We start from the raw sequence: 16,965 nt of genomic DNA on the forward strand, positions 1-16,965 counted from the left end.
AGACCATCATGCTAAGAAAAGTGGAGGGCAGCAGGAAAAGAGGAAAGACCCCACAAGAGATGGATGGACTCAATAAAGGAAGCCACGGCCCTCAATTGGCAAGATCTGAGCAAGGCTGTCCAAGATAGGACATTTTGGAGGACTTTCATTCATAGGGTCGCCATGAGTCGGAAGCAACTTGACAGCACTTACACACACACACAAGTACTTTTTCATGGTTAGTTGGAGATGTAGATTTTCATTCCACACCTAGAGCCACTAACATTAGAAGTAAGTTGATCAAATAAATGCAAATACTGTTTTTTTTAAATGAACTATCTTTGTAATGCACACCTTTTCTTTTGAATACATGCTTTAGAATTTTTAGTATGTCTGTTTCAGAGCATTTTCTGTATGAGCCACAGCAGTGCTACTCCCACTGCATCTGACTGGCAGCCACATTTCACAACTCCCTGCCTTCAGACCTGTGTCGCAGGAAGGCTTGCAGCTTACCCCTTCCTCCGGAGGTATCTGTTCAAGGTAAGAATCAGTTGCCAAGTACGAGACCCACAGGGCAAGAGGCTTGCCCACTTCCCTGAAACATGGGGCAGGCGTCACATTGGGAAACAATGCTTAGAACACCCACAGGTGGCATGTCAAAACAAACACCAAGTATGTTGGCACTCTGAAAGTTACCTGTAGCTCTAAGTCATACACACTAGGGGGAAACTCTTACAGAACAATCCTAAAGAGAGTTACTCCAGTCTAAGCCCATTCATTTCAATGGGTTTAGACTCTCTTTAGGATTGCACTCTTAGTTTTAAAATTGTTATGAGGCTCCTGACTTTTAGCTGTTAGAATTCAGAAGGAACATGGAAATAACCATTTTCAATTCAAAACCGACGTGAGTTTTTAAAAGCCAGTAAGCAGCCTATGAAAACAAAGAAGTTCCATTTTCCTGATCATAAGCATAGATCACTTAGATCCAGTTCATAAACACAAACAGCAACACAAATGGCCATCTGAAGTAAAGTTAGATTAATGTTTCTTTTACTGAAAACTGTTCTTAGGAAAACAGCTTACCGTGACATTCTGAAATGTTCCCTCACATCTGCACACTTTAAAGTGCCAGCATAAAGAGAAGTGGAGTATTAGGAAGTTTTGGACATTTGTAGGAATAGCTTGCAATGTGGAACATGGCTGGAATTTGAATATTAACCCTGATGAAACTTCAGTGTACCTACTAGACCCAAAGAGTTTACATTAAAGCCAAAAGCTGCACCTTCCAGAGCTGTTCAAACCAATTTTAAGATCAAGAGTAAAAATTACTACTACGTTTAATAAGTTCTGAGCTTTAATCACTTCCATAGTGTAACACATTACAAAAGGCAGGGCTGTTATAACCACCAAAACCTGCCTTCCTTTTCTTCCTTACCCCAGGAAGCAAAAGTTCTCCCAGGAATGGAAACGCTGATTGATATCTTATCAAAGAAACACACACACACAAAACAGTTTTCAGGCCATGTATCTGCTGACCGGCATAAACTAAGTTGTACAATTTCCCACACAATTGTTTCTGGCCATGATCACTGCAATCCTATCCAGAGTTACTGCAGTCCAAGTCCATTGATTTAAATGAAATAACTCTCAAAGGACTGAACTGTAAGTCTCTTATGCCAGACTCCCCCAAAAAATAAGTAATTAAAGTACAAATACGTTTGGAGTATAGGAAAAGTAATAATATCCTTGTTTGCTGTATTTATTGTTGTATTTTGATTTTTTACTGTACAAATGATGCAAATGAATAATACAGGGACAATCCATTACACTACACACTTATACTCTTCATGGTTTACAATATTTAAATATTGACATTTTGGAATTTGTCAGAGTTGTTAGGTTTTTACATTATACAAGACGATAACCATGGCATAAACAAGTATGACTCCTGTGCCAATACCGATTCCTTTTCTTGGAAAACAATGTTCAGTAGAACAGTACCTTTTGATATAGCTGCTGGAGCTGTGGAAATTTCAGAACAACTGACATACAATTACATCTAGAACAGCTGAAATACAATTACATCTTGGAGAAAAGAAAATGAATGCAATCCAGTGTTACCGGATTATTGTAATTGTATTATTGTAATTGCATTGAGGGATAGCCTGTAGCCTATGCACACCATCATCTTCTGGGAACCCTTTTAAAGTAATAGTTTGGTTGCTCACGTAGGACAGCAGAAAATAACATATTTAACATATAGTAATGCAGAAATAAATCATAAAATAGTTGCACCATTACTGTATTTTATTTACATGAAAAACATTTTACCCTTTACATGAAAACCTTTTACCATTTCAAGCAGAAACACACATAATCTGTTCATTTATGTACAAGTATGTAAATTCTAATGTACAGATTGCAGTACTGTGATTAGCCAGATCAAAAAATACTTTGAGTGATCATCAATGAATGACCACAGTGTGAGGAAGAAGTTCCAGTCTGTATTTTGCTAACTTTGTTCCATTCCGGCCATGAGTGATAAGGCTAAAGACTCCACTGAGAAAAAAACCACAAAGTAAATTATTTAAGTTTAGCATTTTATTTTTCATTGTTTATAGAAGACATCGGGATAGCTTGTGAACCAAAATTCAGCACAAATCGGCAAGTAGTTTTATGTCTTTTCAATTAGTTTCAAGTTAGAAATATTTCTAATAGTATGCTTAATATGCACCAATATTCTACGTATATATGATTATATGCGGTTAAAACTCAAAATATATGAATTGTAAGCTACTTTTATGCTTAGATTATATTGAACTGGGAGCATGAAGAAAGCTTGACAATGTATTATGAAATAAATGACCGATAATAGCAGAAAATCTCATTTGAGCTTTCTTTTCTCAATACTCACAATGTGGGAACGAGCCTCTACAGACTGCTTTGTTCAGCACTGTGACAAGGAACATATGGCAGTTTTTAAAATCTGATTCCATCTTCGTTATAGATTCCATCCTAAAACAGTGGAGGATAATTTAAGTAGAAAAATGGCAAAAATCAAACTGTACTAAGAAAATGACTTAAATCGTAAGGAACTATGAGTAGAGCATAGTACACAAAGGAATTCCTACTGGAGTTCTCAGAAAAGTTGTTCCAGATGTCTAGGGGATTCTTGGGAATGATGCGAGATATGATGCAGAGATTGCAGCTAGAATAGGAAAATTACCCCCCTCGGCCACCTTGTGCGAGTTCTTGCTCCATTCAGTAACAGCTCATACAAGGCAAAGGTGATTTCTGCCCATTTCCCCTTTCCAGCAGCAGTCCCCCATGCTGCATCCCACACCATTCAAGGGAATCAACCAACTTTCTCAATAATGGCTTTCTGAGGGGCTCAAGAGACTCCAGCATGACAAGGAAGATGCAACGATCCCTTCTGTGAACTCTGCTCCAGTCATGGTTTAGAAATCAAGCCAAGAATCTGCACTTCTTTCTAATGGAGAACATTAATGGTATTGGTATTAAAAGTAATAAGGACACATTTTAGTTGTGAATAAGTACATACTTAACACATTGAAGCTTTTATTCTTAGTCGTTGAATCTACTCTGAAACCAACGTCAGTCATCAATCACTCTTTCACGCACACACTGTACCAAACACCTAGTTTCAGTCATCTTTAATGGCATGATAGTACCAAACACCTAGTGAAACAATGCAATTACATACACTCAGCCTTGTTCCAGCCATCTCTCCTTCACAAGTCAGGCATAACATGTAAATAATGAATGCTTTTCAACGTGTATGATCTTCACTGCTTTTTTGAAGATCACCAGGCACATGCATGACATAAGCATGGTGGGGCGTGATCCTTAGCCCCACAGTCCATTCAATAGGCAGTCTGCCATGCAAGTCCCATGGATGAAGAATGCACAATATTGCAGCCCTGACCACAGCATCCTCACTATCTGCTGCCTAGACTACACTTTGTTATAAAGGAAGCATCTGAATGTATATATAAGGCTATCCAAACATCAAAGCTGGTGAATCCTATATCTTGTGTCAATCACAACACAACACTGTTATAGCCATTCCCAAGATACTTGTACTTTTCTACACAACCAGATTAAATCATTGCCCAATACATTTGTTATTCTCAAAAGGCAGAAATTCTTCCAGAGAAGTTTTAAATACCCCCAATTTGATGACAGAAATAATAAAAAAGAATAGTGTAAATAGTAAATAACTATTTACACTAGAGAGAAATGGCCACAAAAATGTAATTCCTTTTACTGGTGACCATCTACTGTGTCTCACTTACTGTATGAATGCACTATTTCCAACCTTATCTTTAACAGACATGCCGATTATGCAGCCAACATATGCTGAGAACTGATAAGATCCTGCTTCAAGTGAAATTCATTCTTGTTCAGGTGATTAGTCTAACCTTTCCACTGCATTCAAGTCATAATACTTCATATACAGAATAAAAACCAGCTAAAAGACAGATCCTGTAAAATTACTGCAACATGGATGACTATGCACGCGCTTACTTCCAAGCTCCCAAGCCAGCTTGCCAACGATCTGCAAACATCAGTACTAAGTTTAGTACTTTCATTATAGCTTCTTTCACAAAGCTAACCTGAACATGAAAAACGAAAAAAAGAAGCAGCTGTGATCCAGTTGCATTTAGAGATTCAAAAATGATACAATTCCCTAGTACTGACTACATTTTCCAGCTACTCTAGCTGATTGCAATGCTTTACTCATGCAGAAAAAACTATTTATCCTAAATATTCAGCTATTTCCAATTCAAGGGTATTAAATATTTCCAATTCAAGGGTATTAAACGTAAGGCCCAGGAGCCTTTACCAAGTTAGGGTAACTACAGTAACATATTCTACACATTCTGGAATAGGAAGCCAGTGTCACAGAGAGGGCCTACTTCATGAACGGCTCTAACTGCATGGCATACTGAATAGCTTATAAGAAAGCATACTTAAGTCAATGAATGTCAATGAACACAGATGTCTTGGATTGCAGCCATTATTGCTGTATTATTCTATTCATGCTACAATTATTTATGGAGATAAAGAACTTGCCTATGAGAATTTTTAAGATGTTGAAGAATTTTAACTAGAATTGTATGTTTTTAAATTGTGTAATATGTTGTGGGCCACCCCAAGCTCGACATTGCCAGGGAAGGGTGGGATATAAATCAAATAAATAAATGAATGAAAAAAATAAACAATTATTAATTTTTCCATTGTCTCGTTAATGTAGAATTGATATTTAGGTCAACTCTTCATAAAGGGTGGCCATCAGCATTTGCTGGATAGAAAATTTGGCACTGTAGGCCTTTTGAGTTTTACTTTACCATTTTCAGTCATAAAATCTTTAGCACATATAGGGCAAGAAGGCTTAAAATCTGTACACGGAAATATGGCACATTTCATTAAGCTTCAAGCTAACACCAGTGTTAAAATCAATCAACTAGAGGTTCTGAAAGAGCTGCAATAAATGTAGCATTTATATATCAAGTAAAAATCACAAGTTTTATTTAATGACCTATAACAACTTTATGTACCTTTTCTCTCAGCAGGCAACGATCATGAATTGTAGACAGGTATCTATAATGAATTTTAATCAGCTGATCTAGATCTTTTGCTTCTTCTACCTGATGTTGAAACTCCAAACCTGTACTATGAAGAATCTTTTAAAAATGAAAACATACAAAATGGTCAAATTTAGTAGTTAAATGCCTCTTACTATTCACAAAAGTTATACAGAGCTTCTACAGTTCCAGTTTTTCTCCACAGCCGTGACTAATCTGATAGCCAGGATCTGCTTTCATAATCTATCAGTCGACAGATCTGTTAAAACATGTTTACATTTTCTAAAACTTAATGAGCTACTTTTTCAAGTGACAATTCTATTATCAAGGATCACATCTCCTAAATGTAGGGATGGGTGTCTACAATACTGTCATTTAAGATATTGTAGCCAAGGATAAAAAACTGGACTTCCATCTCTAATTTCTTAGCAGCATGTGCTTTCAAGGCAAGCTACAAGTCTTGTCTCACCATTTCCGCTACAAAAAGTGAAAGTTGGCATTAAAAAGGCTTAATGCATACAGAATACAAATAGTAGTTATTTATCCATTACCACCTCTACCAGCAAATCAGGAGAAGGAAGCCAGGCCCCACTCATGCTTGGACTCAACTTCCCTTGAGTACCTCCTCTCTCTAAGAAACACTAGCTTAGCAAAATTCAAAATTTGAATAGCCATTAAAGTGAAACCGTAAGTCCAGATATTAGACCCCTAAATAAAGAGGATGCACTTTCCCTGTACAAAGTAAATGTCAAATTTATCTGCATGTATGTCAGAGGCCATTTGGAATGATTAACAAATACAAATTAGAACAGAGGATCCCAACCTTTTTGAATCTGTGGGCACATTTGGAATTCTGAGACAGTGTGGTGGGCACAGCACAAGATGGCTGCCACAAAATGGCTATCACAGGAGGCGGAGCCAGCCACAAAACGGCTGCTGCAGCTTACTTTCAGTCATACAGTGGCAGCTGCTACCAAAGCAACATTTTTAAAAATCTGCACAGCCGATCAAATCTGCAGTGGCCAATCAAAAGCCTTGCTGGCCAAAAGCCCCATCTGGCCCCACCCACTTTCTAAAAACACTTGGCAGGTGCCAGGAAAGGTGTCAGTGCCCATGAGAACCATGTTAGGGAGCCCTGCACTAGACATTAAATTCTTAACTTATTTAAGTTAGTATAGCAATACATACCCTAGTCATTATATAGTTGTGCAGGCTGTTAACAAAATGCATGAGTTTCATCCTTAGAAGGAACATGCGATGAGTTTGTTGTTTTACAGGCTCTGCCGGGGACCCAAATTGAGGAAGTGGGTCATGTTCAAATTCCGTCACTACTCCTTTACTCTGGGGATTTTCTGCTGCACTGACTAGCTCTTCAAAGAGGTTCAAGACAATGGAAATATAACATTAGGAAAAAGACCACTTCTATTGACTCATAGCATCTTCTAAAATTAATCCCCGATACTCTTAATATTAGCTATTGCTACTTTTTCTTCTATATTCAGCCGTTTAAAGGAACACATGGACTCCATTCAGTGTCAGAAGGACATTAGATCAACTACTGGTTTTTATTTTTTAAGCTGAAGGCTATCATTCTCCTTCCTAGATGGCCAAAGGAACACCCTAATACCAGCTCCACCCAGCAACACTTGATTCAAATCTGCCTGGCATTCTACACAACATGCAGACAAGACGCCTCAATTCCAAACAAAAGCTGTCTCACTGTTCTGTTTTGTTCTGGTTGGTCCTAATAAAATGTATTACGTTGGCTTTGTTTTTGCATCCTACCACTGCTGTTATTTTAACTGGAAAGTTAACAGTTTTCCAGTGTCAAATACTGTATTAAACAGCAACTGCTGATCTCAAGGATCTGTTCAAACAGCAGAGGGCAGGGATGCCTTGAAGTACGTAATAGGAAGTCAGAGATCAAGACAGTAATATGTGCTGGAAGATCCACTATTTAGTACAACTAAAAAGCATAATAAACAAAAGTGTATTAAAACCCAAGACTGAAAGAACTAAGATAGTAGGGTCATAAGATTTTAAACTTAAATCTGTAAGATAAATTTGCAACCAGGGGTATATCAATAGTAAATTGTGGAATAGAGAGCATAACTGAGCATCCAGAACATTTCAGTTCCTCTAAACTCTTATGGCTACAAACATTAGATTGAGGGGGCAGGATGTCAGTGCTCAGCCTACCGCTATACATTTATTTACTTCATTTATACCCCAGCTTTCTCCCCAATGGAGACACAAAGCAGTTTACATCATTCTCCTCTCCTTTGTTTTATCCTCACAACAACCCTATGAGGTAGGATAAGCTGTAAGCATGCGACTGACCCAAGGTCACCCAGCAAGCTTCCATGGCAGAGTGAGGATTTGAACCTGCATCTCCCAGGTCCTAGTCTGACACTCTAACCACTACACCACTGATAAACTGTACACATCACACAACATGCAAATATGCATAACCCAAATCACTAATTCAAGCAGCAAAATTCAATTTCTTAGCAAGGTTTTGAATTATATTTAGCGAAGTACCCACAGCTATGCTTATAGCAAACAAATAGTTATAGCTACTTCATTAGGATCTGAATAGCAGCAGCCCATCTATATGCTCAGTCATTCCCACCAACTTTCCTCAGCGTATAACTTGCCACAAACACTTACTTCTTCCTGTGTCTCCTCCATGACTGAATGCCACTCCATCAGGGGAATTAATAGGTCGTTTAAATAGGGTACCGTATTGTGAGACAGTATGTCAATGTGGTTCCGGCCAAATAGATACTCTTCAGCACGCTTTGTTTAGCTGTGACTTGCTCAGCGAGGCTAGAGACAGATGGCTAAAGCCTTTTATCTGGGAATCTGTCTCCAAAATGGATAATTTGAGGGTTATTTTAGCAGGGCTGGATTTTAATATTACATTGGCAGTTGCCAAATTTCTTTCCCAGGCAATTAAGATTAAAAATATTTATTTATGGGCTAGTTAGATAGATACTTTTTCTTATTTTGATATCAGTGTGACACTGTTCAGGGCCGAATTGGCCATGTGAACAATATCATTCAAGTAAGTATCTCCTCCCTTCACATACTCAGCTTCCACTCCTGCTTTCCTTTTCCTACCTCTTAAGGAAGCAGCATGGGCAGGTAAAGAAAGCATTAGATTCCCGTAGCACCTTAAAGCAGTCTGGCTACAGCTCCCCAGTTTTTTTAGATGTTTCTAGTTACACAATTAAGAGTCTATGAATTTCCTTACCATGAAATCTTAACACGTCCAAACTATATTTGGCCCATTTGATTTGTAGCAACAAGAGAAACACTTGATTATAAATTTTTTGACACTCTACACTTATAACGATATCCACAGGCCAAGGGACCTAAGGAAGACAAAAATGACCTTGATGAATTCATTTCAGTTTTTCCCCTGAATGTGTTGCATATTACTGTACTTTATATTCAGTGTTGTTGTGACTAATTTTTTTTACTTCAGTTTTTTCCCCCAATTTCCTATTACCTTATAACTCAGTATTAAACCATCCAAAGTATGAACAGGAAGTTTCTTCTTGGCAATATCAATATTTTCACATAATATAGACAGCCTAAGTAGAGAAACAGATATTAGTTGCCAATCTACAGTCAAGAACAAGATAGCTACCATTTTGCATCAAATGTATCAGGCAAAAAAATCAACCCTGTTGCAATTAATTCTGTTCCAATGTTTATAATAGGAGATTAGAGGGAAAGCTATGTTCTGACCAAATGATACATACCTAACTACTCTCACCATGTATCAGTCACGTTACATACTTTTATGAGAAAAACAACTGGGACTTGGTCTTTGAGGACTGTGAAGGTTGAATCTTCCCCCCTAAAAATCAAATCACTTATCCCTAGTTGTGTTATATAGCTACTCATTATTAAGTATACTACATAGATTAAGTGATCGATTGCTGGATCTCGGGGGTTACCGCACTTTGTATTCCCAGCGATGTATTAAGAGTTTGAAAATGTTATAAAAAACATCGCTTTAAAAGGGTTTTTGGATACCACGGCTTATAAATGGTTGTAAGACGTCTTCACAGCTAAAGGGGCCAAACAAAGTGCGAACAGTATTTTTTTATAATGTTTTAAAACTCTACATCGGTGGGAATACATAGAAAGTGCGAACAGTATTTTTTATAACGTTTTCAAACTCTTAATACATTGCTGGGAATACGAGTGCGGTAACCCCCCTCATTTCGCTTAGAGTAGCGGTCTGTAGGCTCAGGGGTACACACAGCTCCATGCCCCCTTTTGAGTCAATGTCCCTCATATTTACATCTAGCGTGTTCAATCCTACCAACTTTTCCACTGGCATAGGAGGGAGGAAAAGTTCCTTTTGACACTCTAAAAGACTATGCCAGGGATCACAAGACCCGTATGGACAAAAAGAAGACATCTGAAGGGGGGGGTAGAGAGAGACTACCTCTCCTTTCTATTGTGCCCACAAAAAACCTAACAGGGTCCAATTCAGCATGTTCCTATGTTTGCAAACATTACACTGTCAATCAGTGCATCAATCTCCCACCATTCTAGATTCTGCTTCTTTTGCAGCAGTGGGTTCTTACTGAAACAGAAAAGGCAAAGCCCTTCCCCAAAGCCTTGCACTCACAAAAAGATACACTTCCTCAAGTCAGCCAGAGACAGAACAGCTCTCTAGCATTTATGTCAGATGTGTTCATGTTAGTTCTTTCACCTCTCCAGTTTCAGGGCTTAACAGAACACAGTCCTGGATTCTTGCTTCCTCTTTCCCTCCTCTCATTTCCCCAAGCGAAGAGATTAAACCCAAACCAGACCAAACCAAGTTGATTTCAGCAGAAAATACAAAAGATGGAGAAAAGGGGATTCATGTTCTATACTTAGAAGGATTTTTAATTAATATTTTTATTTTTTTCTCCAAAAAGCCTTCCAGCAAAGAATCATGTGTTCTTCATCAGCTCCCTGTTAAACAGTAAAGGGGCTTTTCCTTTTTCCCACTTCAATTTATACTGCAATTATATAAACATGCTTATTAAACACAGCAGGTAAAATTATGAAAGGATTAGAGGAAATTAAAGTGATTAAATTTAATGAGTTGGAACATAAATTTTTTACAAAATGGTATAAAACACCCGCGCAATTAGCGAATATGATTCCGGGACTAAGCCCTATGTGCTAGCATTGTAGACAATCTAAAGGATGGTTCTCCCACATGTGGTGGGAATGCCCAGAGGTTAGGGACTTTGGATACAAATGCTAAAAATTATAAGGAGAATATGTAAAGTACCCTTAACCATAGATTTTAAGCTAATGTTAATGAGTACAACAGGGAACTTGGCGGTAAACAAGAGGGATCAAGCCACATTCAAGGCTATGTTATTAGCAAGCAAAGCAGTAATAGCTCTGTGTTGGAAGGATAAAAGTAAATGGACTATAGAAATCTGGCACAACTATCTGTTTGAATTTATACAGTCGGATATCGTCGAGATGATGCGTCAGAAGACTTCATGGGAAGGTAAGAACAGGGAAATCAGGAGTAGATGGAAGACCTATTTAGAATGGATATCAACGGAAGGAAGAAAAGACATTCGGTGGAAGATCCAGACTTTGTGCCCGTGGCTGGGGTTAAGACACTAAAAATTACAAGGAGAAGGAGCGGGGCTAGGGAGAGGGATGGGAGGGGTGGAAAGGGAATGAGAAAAGTATGATATACAAACAATATATGTTGAATAAGAAATATATATTTGAAACTTGTATAAAAAGAAATAATTAAAAAAAAAACCCATGCTTATTACCTTAAGCTATCTTCTGGGTAACGCTGTCCAACAGCTTCTTGGAGCTGAACATTAAGGAATGTCTCACTCTGCCATGTATCCTTCTCTCGTATTTTATCAAAAATAGACGTGTAGAAGTCATACATGGTATCACCAGCCTCAAGCAAGAAAAAGTTTCTCATTGCCTGCAAGTATTCTACCAGCCTGAGCAAGAAACACAATCACTTCTTCAGATTTTATTTCATCATACTTTGTAATTCAGTGTTCCAATTAATACTTCAATATTTATAAAAGAACCCTGTCAAATGCATGCAGTTCATGAAAATGAGCTCCCTTAGTGAAAGTTCATTCATACAGTACCAGTAAGGTGCATGATTCAGGAGACCTTGCTTCAGAATATAGTAGTTGCACCTGTTGTAAAACTGCAATTTACTATTAGTGCCTGCCCACCATTCTTCATCCCCATCCACTTTTTCTGGAGCCCACACTTCTTCCTTTCCTTGGGTCCGGTGATGTTTTCTATTAGCCCCTTCTTTCCTCGCCTCCCCTAGCTTCCCTGTCTTCTTTTTCCCCTCAGACTCCTGTCCCATCTACCTACTCATCCCAACAAGTCCCATTTTCTTTCCAATGCATATCCAACTTTCATCTTTAGCCAATAAGCCTTATAAGCTAGAGATATGAAGGGCTATGGGGGAGACCCAGAAAAATTCACGAACACGCCACTTTTTCCAGGGATCGTTTTTCAGGTTTTCCAACAGGCAAATTGGGACACTTGGGGGTACACTTAAAAGAACTCCTATGATTTGATTTTGAAATGAGTCACATCTTTAAGGTAACGTTTGACTCGTTCAAAAGGTATAACATTATAAATTTTATGTAAGACAGCCTGCAGCATTAGATATACTGTAGACATATACAAGGTATTTCCAAGGATATGCTGCTTATTTAAATGTGAATTTTGGTCACAATTAATACGCTAGAATGTGTTCAATAATAATAAACATAGCCCTGAAGTTTAAAGTATGACATTTCAGGGCTTTCTCTTGATTTTTATGGAGGATATTACATTACAAACAGAAAACGTTGACCTTTACTGTTAAATTGAAAGTCCTCAATTGTTCTCTGCCAGTCATTTGTAGAGAAGAAGCTTGGGGGATTTAATTCTATACAACATGCACAGATAATATGTTGAGTTAGTACTATGTTTTATTCCTTTCAGAATGCACAGAATAATATATACAATTCTGAAGCAAACATGCCAGGATCCAAGAACCGTGGAGCTCCGCCGGCCCCTGTCATCAGTGCAACCATGCCAGCAGGCACTTCCCACGCCGGTGTCGGGGGGTGTTCCCAGGGTATTTCAAGGGGCGGAGCTGATGTTAGTCAGCTTCCTAGCCCCTTTTGTCCTGGGAACACCCCCTTGAGTGGCGGCGAGGCTGCGCCACCTTTTTTGATGGCGCAGCCCCGCTGTTTACTATGGAGCATTTCTCCTTTTTCATTTTTAACATTTAAACAAGGCTTTATTTTCCGCTGCGGCCAGGAAGCCTCTGAGGAGAAGGCATGGCTGCGCTGCTCCCAGCCACCATAGATCCACCCCCACCCCAGGAATGGGCTGTAAGTGTTCTGCAAAAACAGACCAGATGCTGTAAGTGGCAATATGTGTAAATTCTTACCTGTAATCTTTCTTCAAAGTCTGCATTAAATTTCCACAGCATTCCAAATATTGTTTGTCTATGTGAGGATAAAGGCAAGACCTCAATGTCAGTTCAAATGTTTGGCACGTAACTGATTCAGAGGATCTATCCACACAAACATCATCTCCAGCAAACTTCTCATGAAAGTCACTTTGTTCCAAATACAATCTGCACAACAACAAAAATATTGATTTGAAATGTCTTTTAACACGGCAGACACAGTTACCAAATATGCAAAACTTTTTCACGGTTAATTACAGCATACTCCAGAGGGCTTCTGTCAAAGCCGGTGACATCAGTTCTTAAATCAGCTTCCCCAAAGTTCTAAAGGTGTCCAAATACTTTGATATTTGAGGATGGGCCAAATGAGCAGAAGAAGTTGCATGGATAAAAGCTGATGACGTGAAGATGAGAGCTAGATTTCTACCAAATTTCTAACTCTCTAGGTGAGGTCAACTAAACATTCGGGGCGGGAGGGGAGAAGATACCAGTTTCAGGAGCATCCTAAGCACCTATTGGCTCTGTATACCTGTCCAGCTAGCTAGAACCTTGAGGCTTGCAACATCAGCAGCATGCACCAACGCCTAGAAGTTTCAATGGAGACTTCAGCCAACATACTGTCCTACTAGCCACTTCAACGGCTAGAGAAATCTAGACATGAGTATAATGATATCCCACAGTATTTTGTAGAACACTTCAGAACCACCACCGCCACTACCCCTCAAAATCATGACACCCCAAATTCCAGTATGGGTGGAACTGCAGCGCTGGTATGATCTCAGTCAGGTTCCCTGGTACAAAGTGCCAAAATCAGTGCTGTCACCGGGTGTCTCTGTGCAGACCTTTCAGTGTATTCCCTCAAATCTCCATGCCTTCCAATCAGGTTGTTTCTTGACTCTCTGGGGCTACCTTGGCAACTAGCGTCCCTGGCTCTTGTTGCCCTGGCAGGCACGCCTCTTCAGGTGTTCTAGGGCCTGGCATTTCTCCTATAGCTGTCTGCCCACAGACCTTAATCCCTTCTCCTTCCCCCTCGCTCCTTCCGAGCTTCTTGACTCCTTCTTCTAGCAGGAGGGCTTGGCTATCTTTTCAGGCTGTGCTGAGTCTCAACCACCTGCACAGGTCCCAGTGACAATCCTCAGCTACCTCGCTGTCTGTGCCTCATCGACTCAGACGGGCTAGTTGCTCTTCCAGATGGGCACCGTCGCACTCAGTCTGTGACCCTGGTACATCTTCCTCTGCCTTGCAGCCCCCCTTTCCATGCAGCTGATCAGAGCAATCCCCACACTTCCATTGCCATCACCATGTTCCTTCTGGCTAAGCCGTGTTTTCTTCCGGCTGGGCTGTCAGGAGCACCCTGACATTGCCCAGGCCCCATGGAACCGTCCGAGAGGCCACACTGTGTATGTGTCACTTAACAATATCTTACTCTAAATTATTTTTGCCATCTGAGAAACAGGAACTCCTCAGTATTTGTCTGGAGGAAATATCAAAGCCTGGTCTTTGATACAGTCGTAAAAATCCATTATTTTGCAACTCTTCAATTACCTTGCAAAATTGATAGCCAGCAAGGGGTCATGAACATCATCCAGCTCCAAATGCCTTTCTGCAATAGACTGCATCTTTATTAGACTCTGTTTGGTTGCCTGCTGCTCTGTAATAACTTCCTGAACAGGTTCTTCCCCATGTCGCAGCCGTGACTGAACAGATTCCAGAAATAATGTGTACAAGCTCTTCCTTTCTGCATCTGAATCGGTTAGTGAAAAATTATTTAACTTATTAGTGGCTTAAACCAGAACAAAAATTTAAGCCCCAATATTGTTAATAACGCACAACAACAGAATATAGTTGAACTAACAAGAAACTGAGTTTGTGATTCTCAGACATTTTTATATGCCTACCAAATATGTGAATCTTGAACATCCAGGTGACATATGTCCTCTAATACTACTTGTGATGTCTTACCCAAAAAACTAAATAATATTGTGATTTGACACATTTTTCTCCTAATGGTCAGAATATTTTATTCATTGCAGAACCAATTTGGTGTTTAATGCTCAAGAGCCAGTGAAGACAGAACCCTCCAAACCATTTAAAGAACACTGCAACACAGAGAGCAGAACACAAGATGCTTCTGCCCTTATAGCTCTTACATCTTACATGGTTAATCCAGACCTCTTAAAAACTGATTACCAGCATTATGTCCAAAGATTCGAAGTGGGATAGAGTACCAATTCACACAACCACATTTTCATTTCATACTGTTTTTTGTAGTCACCACAGAATCCCTCACAATACTAATTAAGTATATTATGTGTTTAGTTCTTGACTGGCTAATATTCACAGAGACAAAGAAATGTAGATTGCCCAGTGTTCACTGGGACCACATTACAAGATGAACTATGTGAAAATCATGTGAACACAGAAACACACAAACACACCACCCACCCATGGAGCTCCCACTTACTTGGTTGACTCAGCCTTTAAGTCAAAAAAGAAAAAAAAAAGTATACTAGACATTTCAAGAACTGAAGCTGGTTTTCGGGGCTGACTGTAAATCTTTAAAACTATAAAATACTTAAATTCAGATATGATAATCGCTGAAAATTTAAGCTTTACAAGTGGCTTACAGCCTAGAAGGCAAAAATTAATGCTAGCTGTGAGACATATAGGTAATTGTATTTGAATGTAAACATCTATTTAGGAATCTGCAACAAAACGTACCCTTTTCAGTCGCATGTGAAAATGTACATCTACGCAGTGCTAGGATAGCAATGACAACTGCATATCACCAAAGACCAGGGCTAATAATGGTCTTATTCACGCAGCCTAACTATTTTTTACCTCTTGATGATGCCTGTTGTGAAGAGCCATCTGTGCACTGTAAGTTCTTTAACAACTGCATGGACTTTCCAGCCATGATGATCTGTTTTAATACTGGTTTTAGAAACGAGACCATGGTGTGTTGCCTGCTTGAAGGTGCTTGATCGCTGCCAGAACTGGCACTAGCATTATCGCTCATCTTCTCTTCATTCTCAGTCTTTTCAGATACACTATACAAGGTGTAAGTGGCATACCAAAAGTCCCTATGGTTAACTGGAACATTTTTGTTTCTGCAAAGACAAATATGAAGTCACTAGCTTTCTCTTTTAAAAAAAAAAAGTGCTTCCCTATTGAGGAGGAGAAGGAGTAGTTGGTTTTTATATGCTGACTTTCCCCACCACTTAAAGGAGAATCAAACCGGCTTACAATCACTTCCCTCTCCCTCCCCACAACAGACACCTTGTGAGGTAGGTGGGGCTGAGAGAGCTCTAACAGCTGTGACTAGCCCAAGGTCACTCAGCTGGCTTCATGTGGAGAAGTGGGGAAACAAATCCAATTCACCAGATTAGGCTCTGCAGCTCATGTGGAGGAGTGGGGATCAAACACGGTTCTCCAGATTAGAGTCCATCACTCCAAACCACTGATCTTAACCACTACACCACGCTGGCTCTCAAGTAGTGTGTCGAATGAAAATTACCAAAGATTATCTTAACTAGATGTCAGCTGGGGGAGAAAACCATTCTAGTTTTGTTTTAATTGACAGTACACACAAAAGTTAATCATAGCTCAGAATGACCATATTAACAGGGTTAAAAGCATATATATCTTCACCCTGGCTTTACAGATCAACAGCCGAAATCCAGGAGGCTGTCAAATGTCTGAACATCACTATGCAGAGCTTTTCAATACAGTTAACAAGAGTAAAATAATATTACACAACACAAAATGGCCATGAGACGACAAGAATCATGAAGAAGATCACTGAAGTGATCCCTATATTCAGAAACATGTCTAGAAAAGGGTGATTATTTGTCTAGTTCCACAAATCTAACAACTGTCAAACACAATCTA

General features: G+C 39.3%; 1 protein-coding gene across 1 annotated transcript in view; it reads right to left on the reverse strand.

Annotated features, from left to right (window-relative positions):
- Window positions 1-2,453: 2,453 nt before the first annotated feature.
- The window catches only part of TUBGCP5 (tubulin gamma complex associated protein 5), a 28,114-nt gene continuing 13,602 nt past the window's right edge, over window positions 2,454-16,965 (reverse strand). The window contains exons 13-23 of the mRNA XM_056862172.1: window positions 15,916-16,184; window positions 14,620-14,818; window positions 13,054-13,242; window positions 11,402-11,584; window positions 9,103-9,187; window positions 8,845-8,965; window positions 6,777-6,958; window positions 5,562-5,687; window positions 4,528-4,616; window positions 2,894-2,994; window positions 2,454-2,538 (exon numbers count right to left, since the gene is read on the reverse strand). Of these exons, the coding sequence (XP_056718150.1) occupies window positions 2,492-2,538; window positions 2,894-2,994; window positions 4,528-4,616; window positions 5,562-5,687; window positions 6,777-6,958; window positions 8,845-8,965; window positions 9,103-9,187; window positions 11,402-11,584; window positions 13,054-13,242; window positions 14,620-14,818; window positions 15,916-16,184 (1,591 nt within the window). The 3' untranslated portion in view covers window positions 2,454-2,491. The remainder of the gene's footprint in view (window positions 2,539-2,893; window positions 2,995-4,527; window positions 4,617-5,561; window positions 5,688-6,776; window positions 6,959-8,844; window positions 8,966-9,102; window positions 9,188-11,401; window positions 11,585-13,053; window positions 13,243-14,619; window positions 14,819-15,915; window positions 16,185-16,965) is intronic.

This window comes from Euleptes europaea, chromosome 16, assembly GCF_029931775.1.
Source record: "Euleptes europaea isolate rEulEur1 chromosome 16, rEulEur1.hap1, whole genome shotgun sequence".
Taxonomy (NCBI): domain Eukaryota; kingdom Metazoa; phylum Chordata; class Lepidosauria; order Squamata; family Sphaerodactylidae; genus Euleptes; species Euleptes europaea.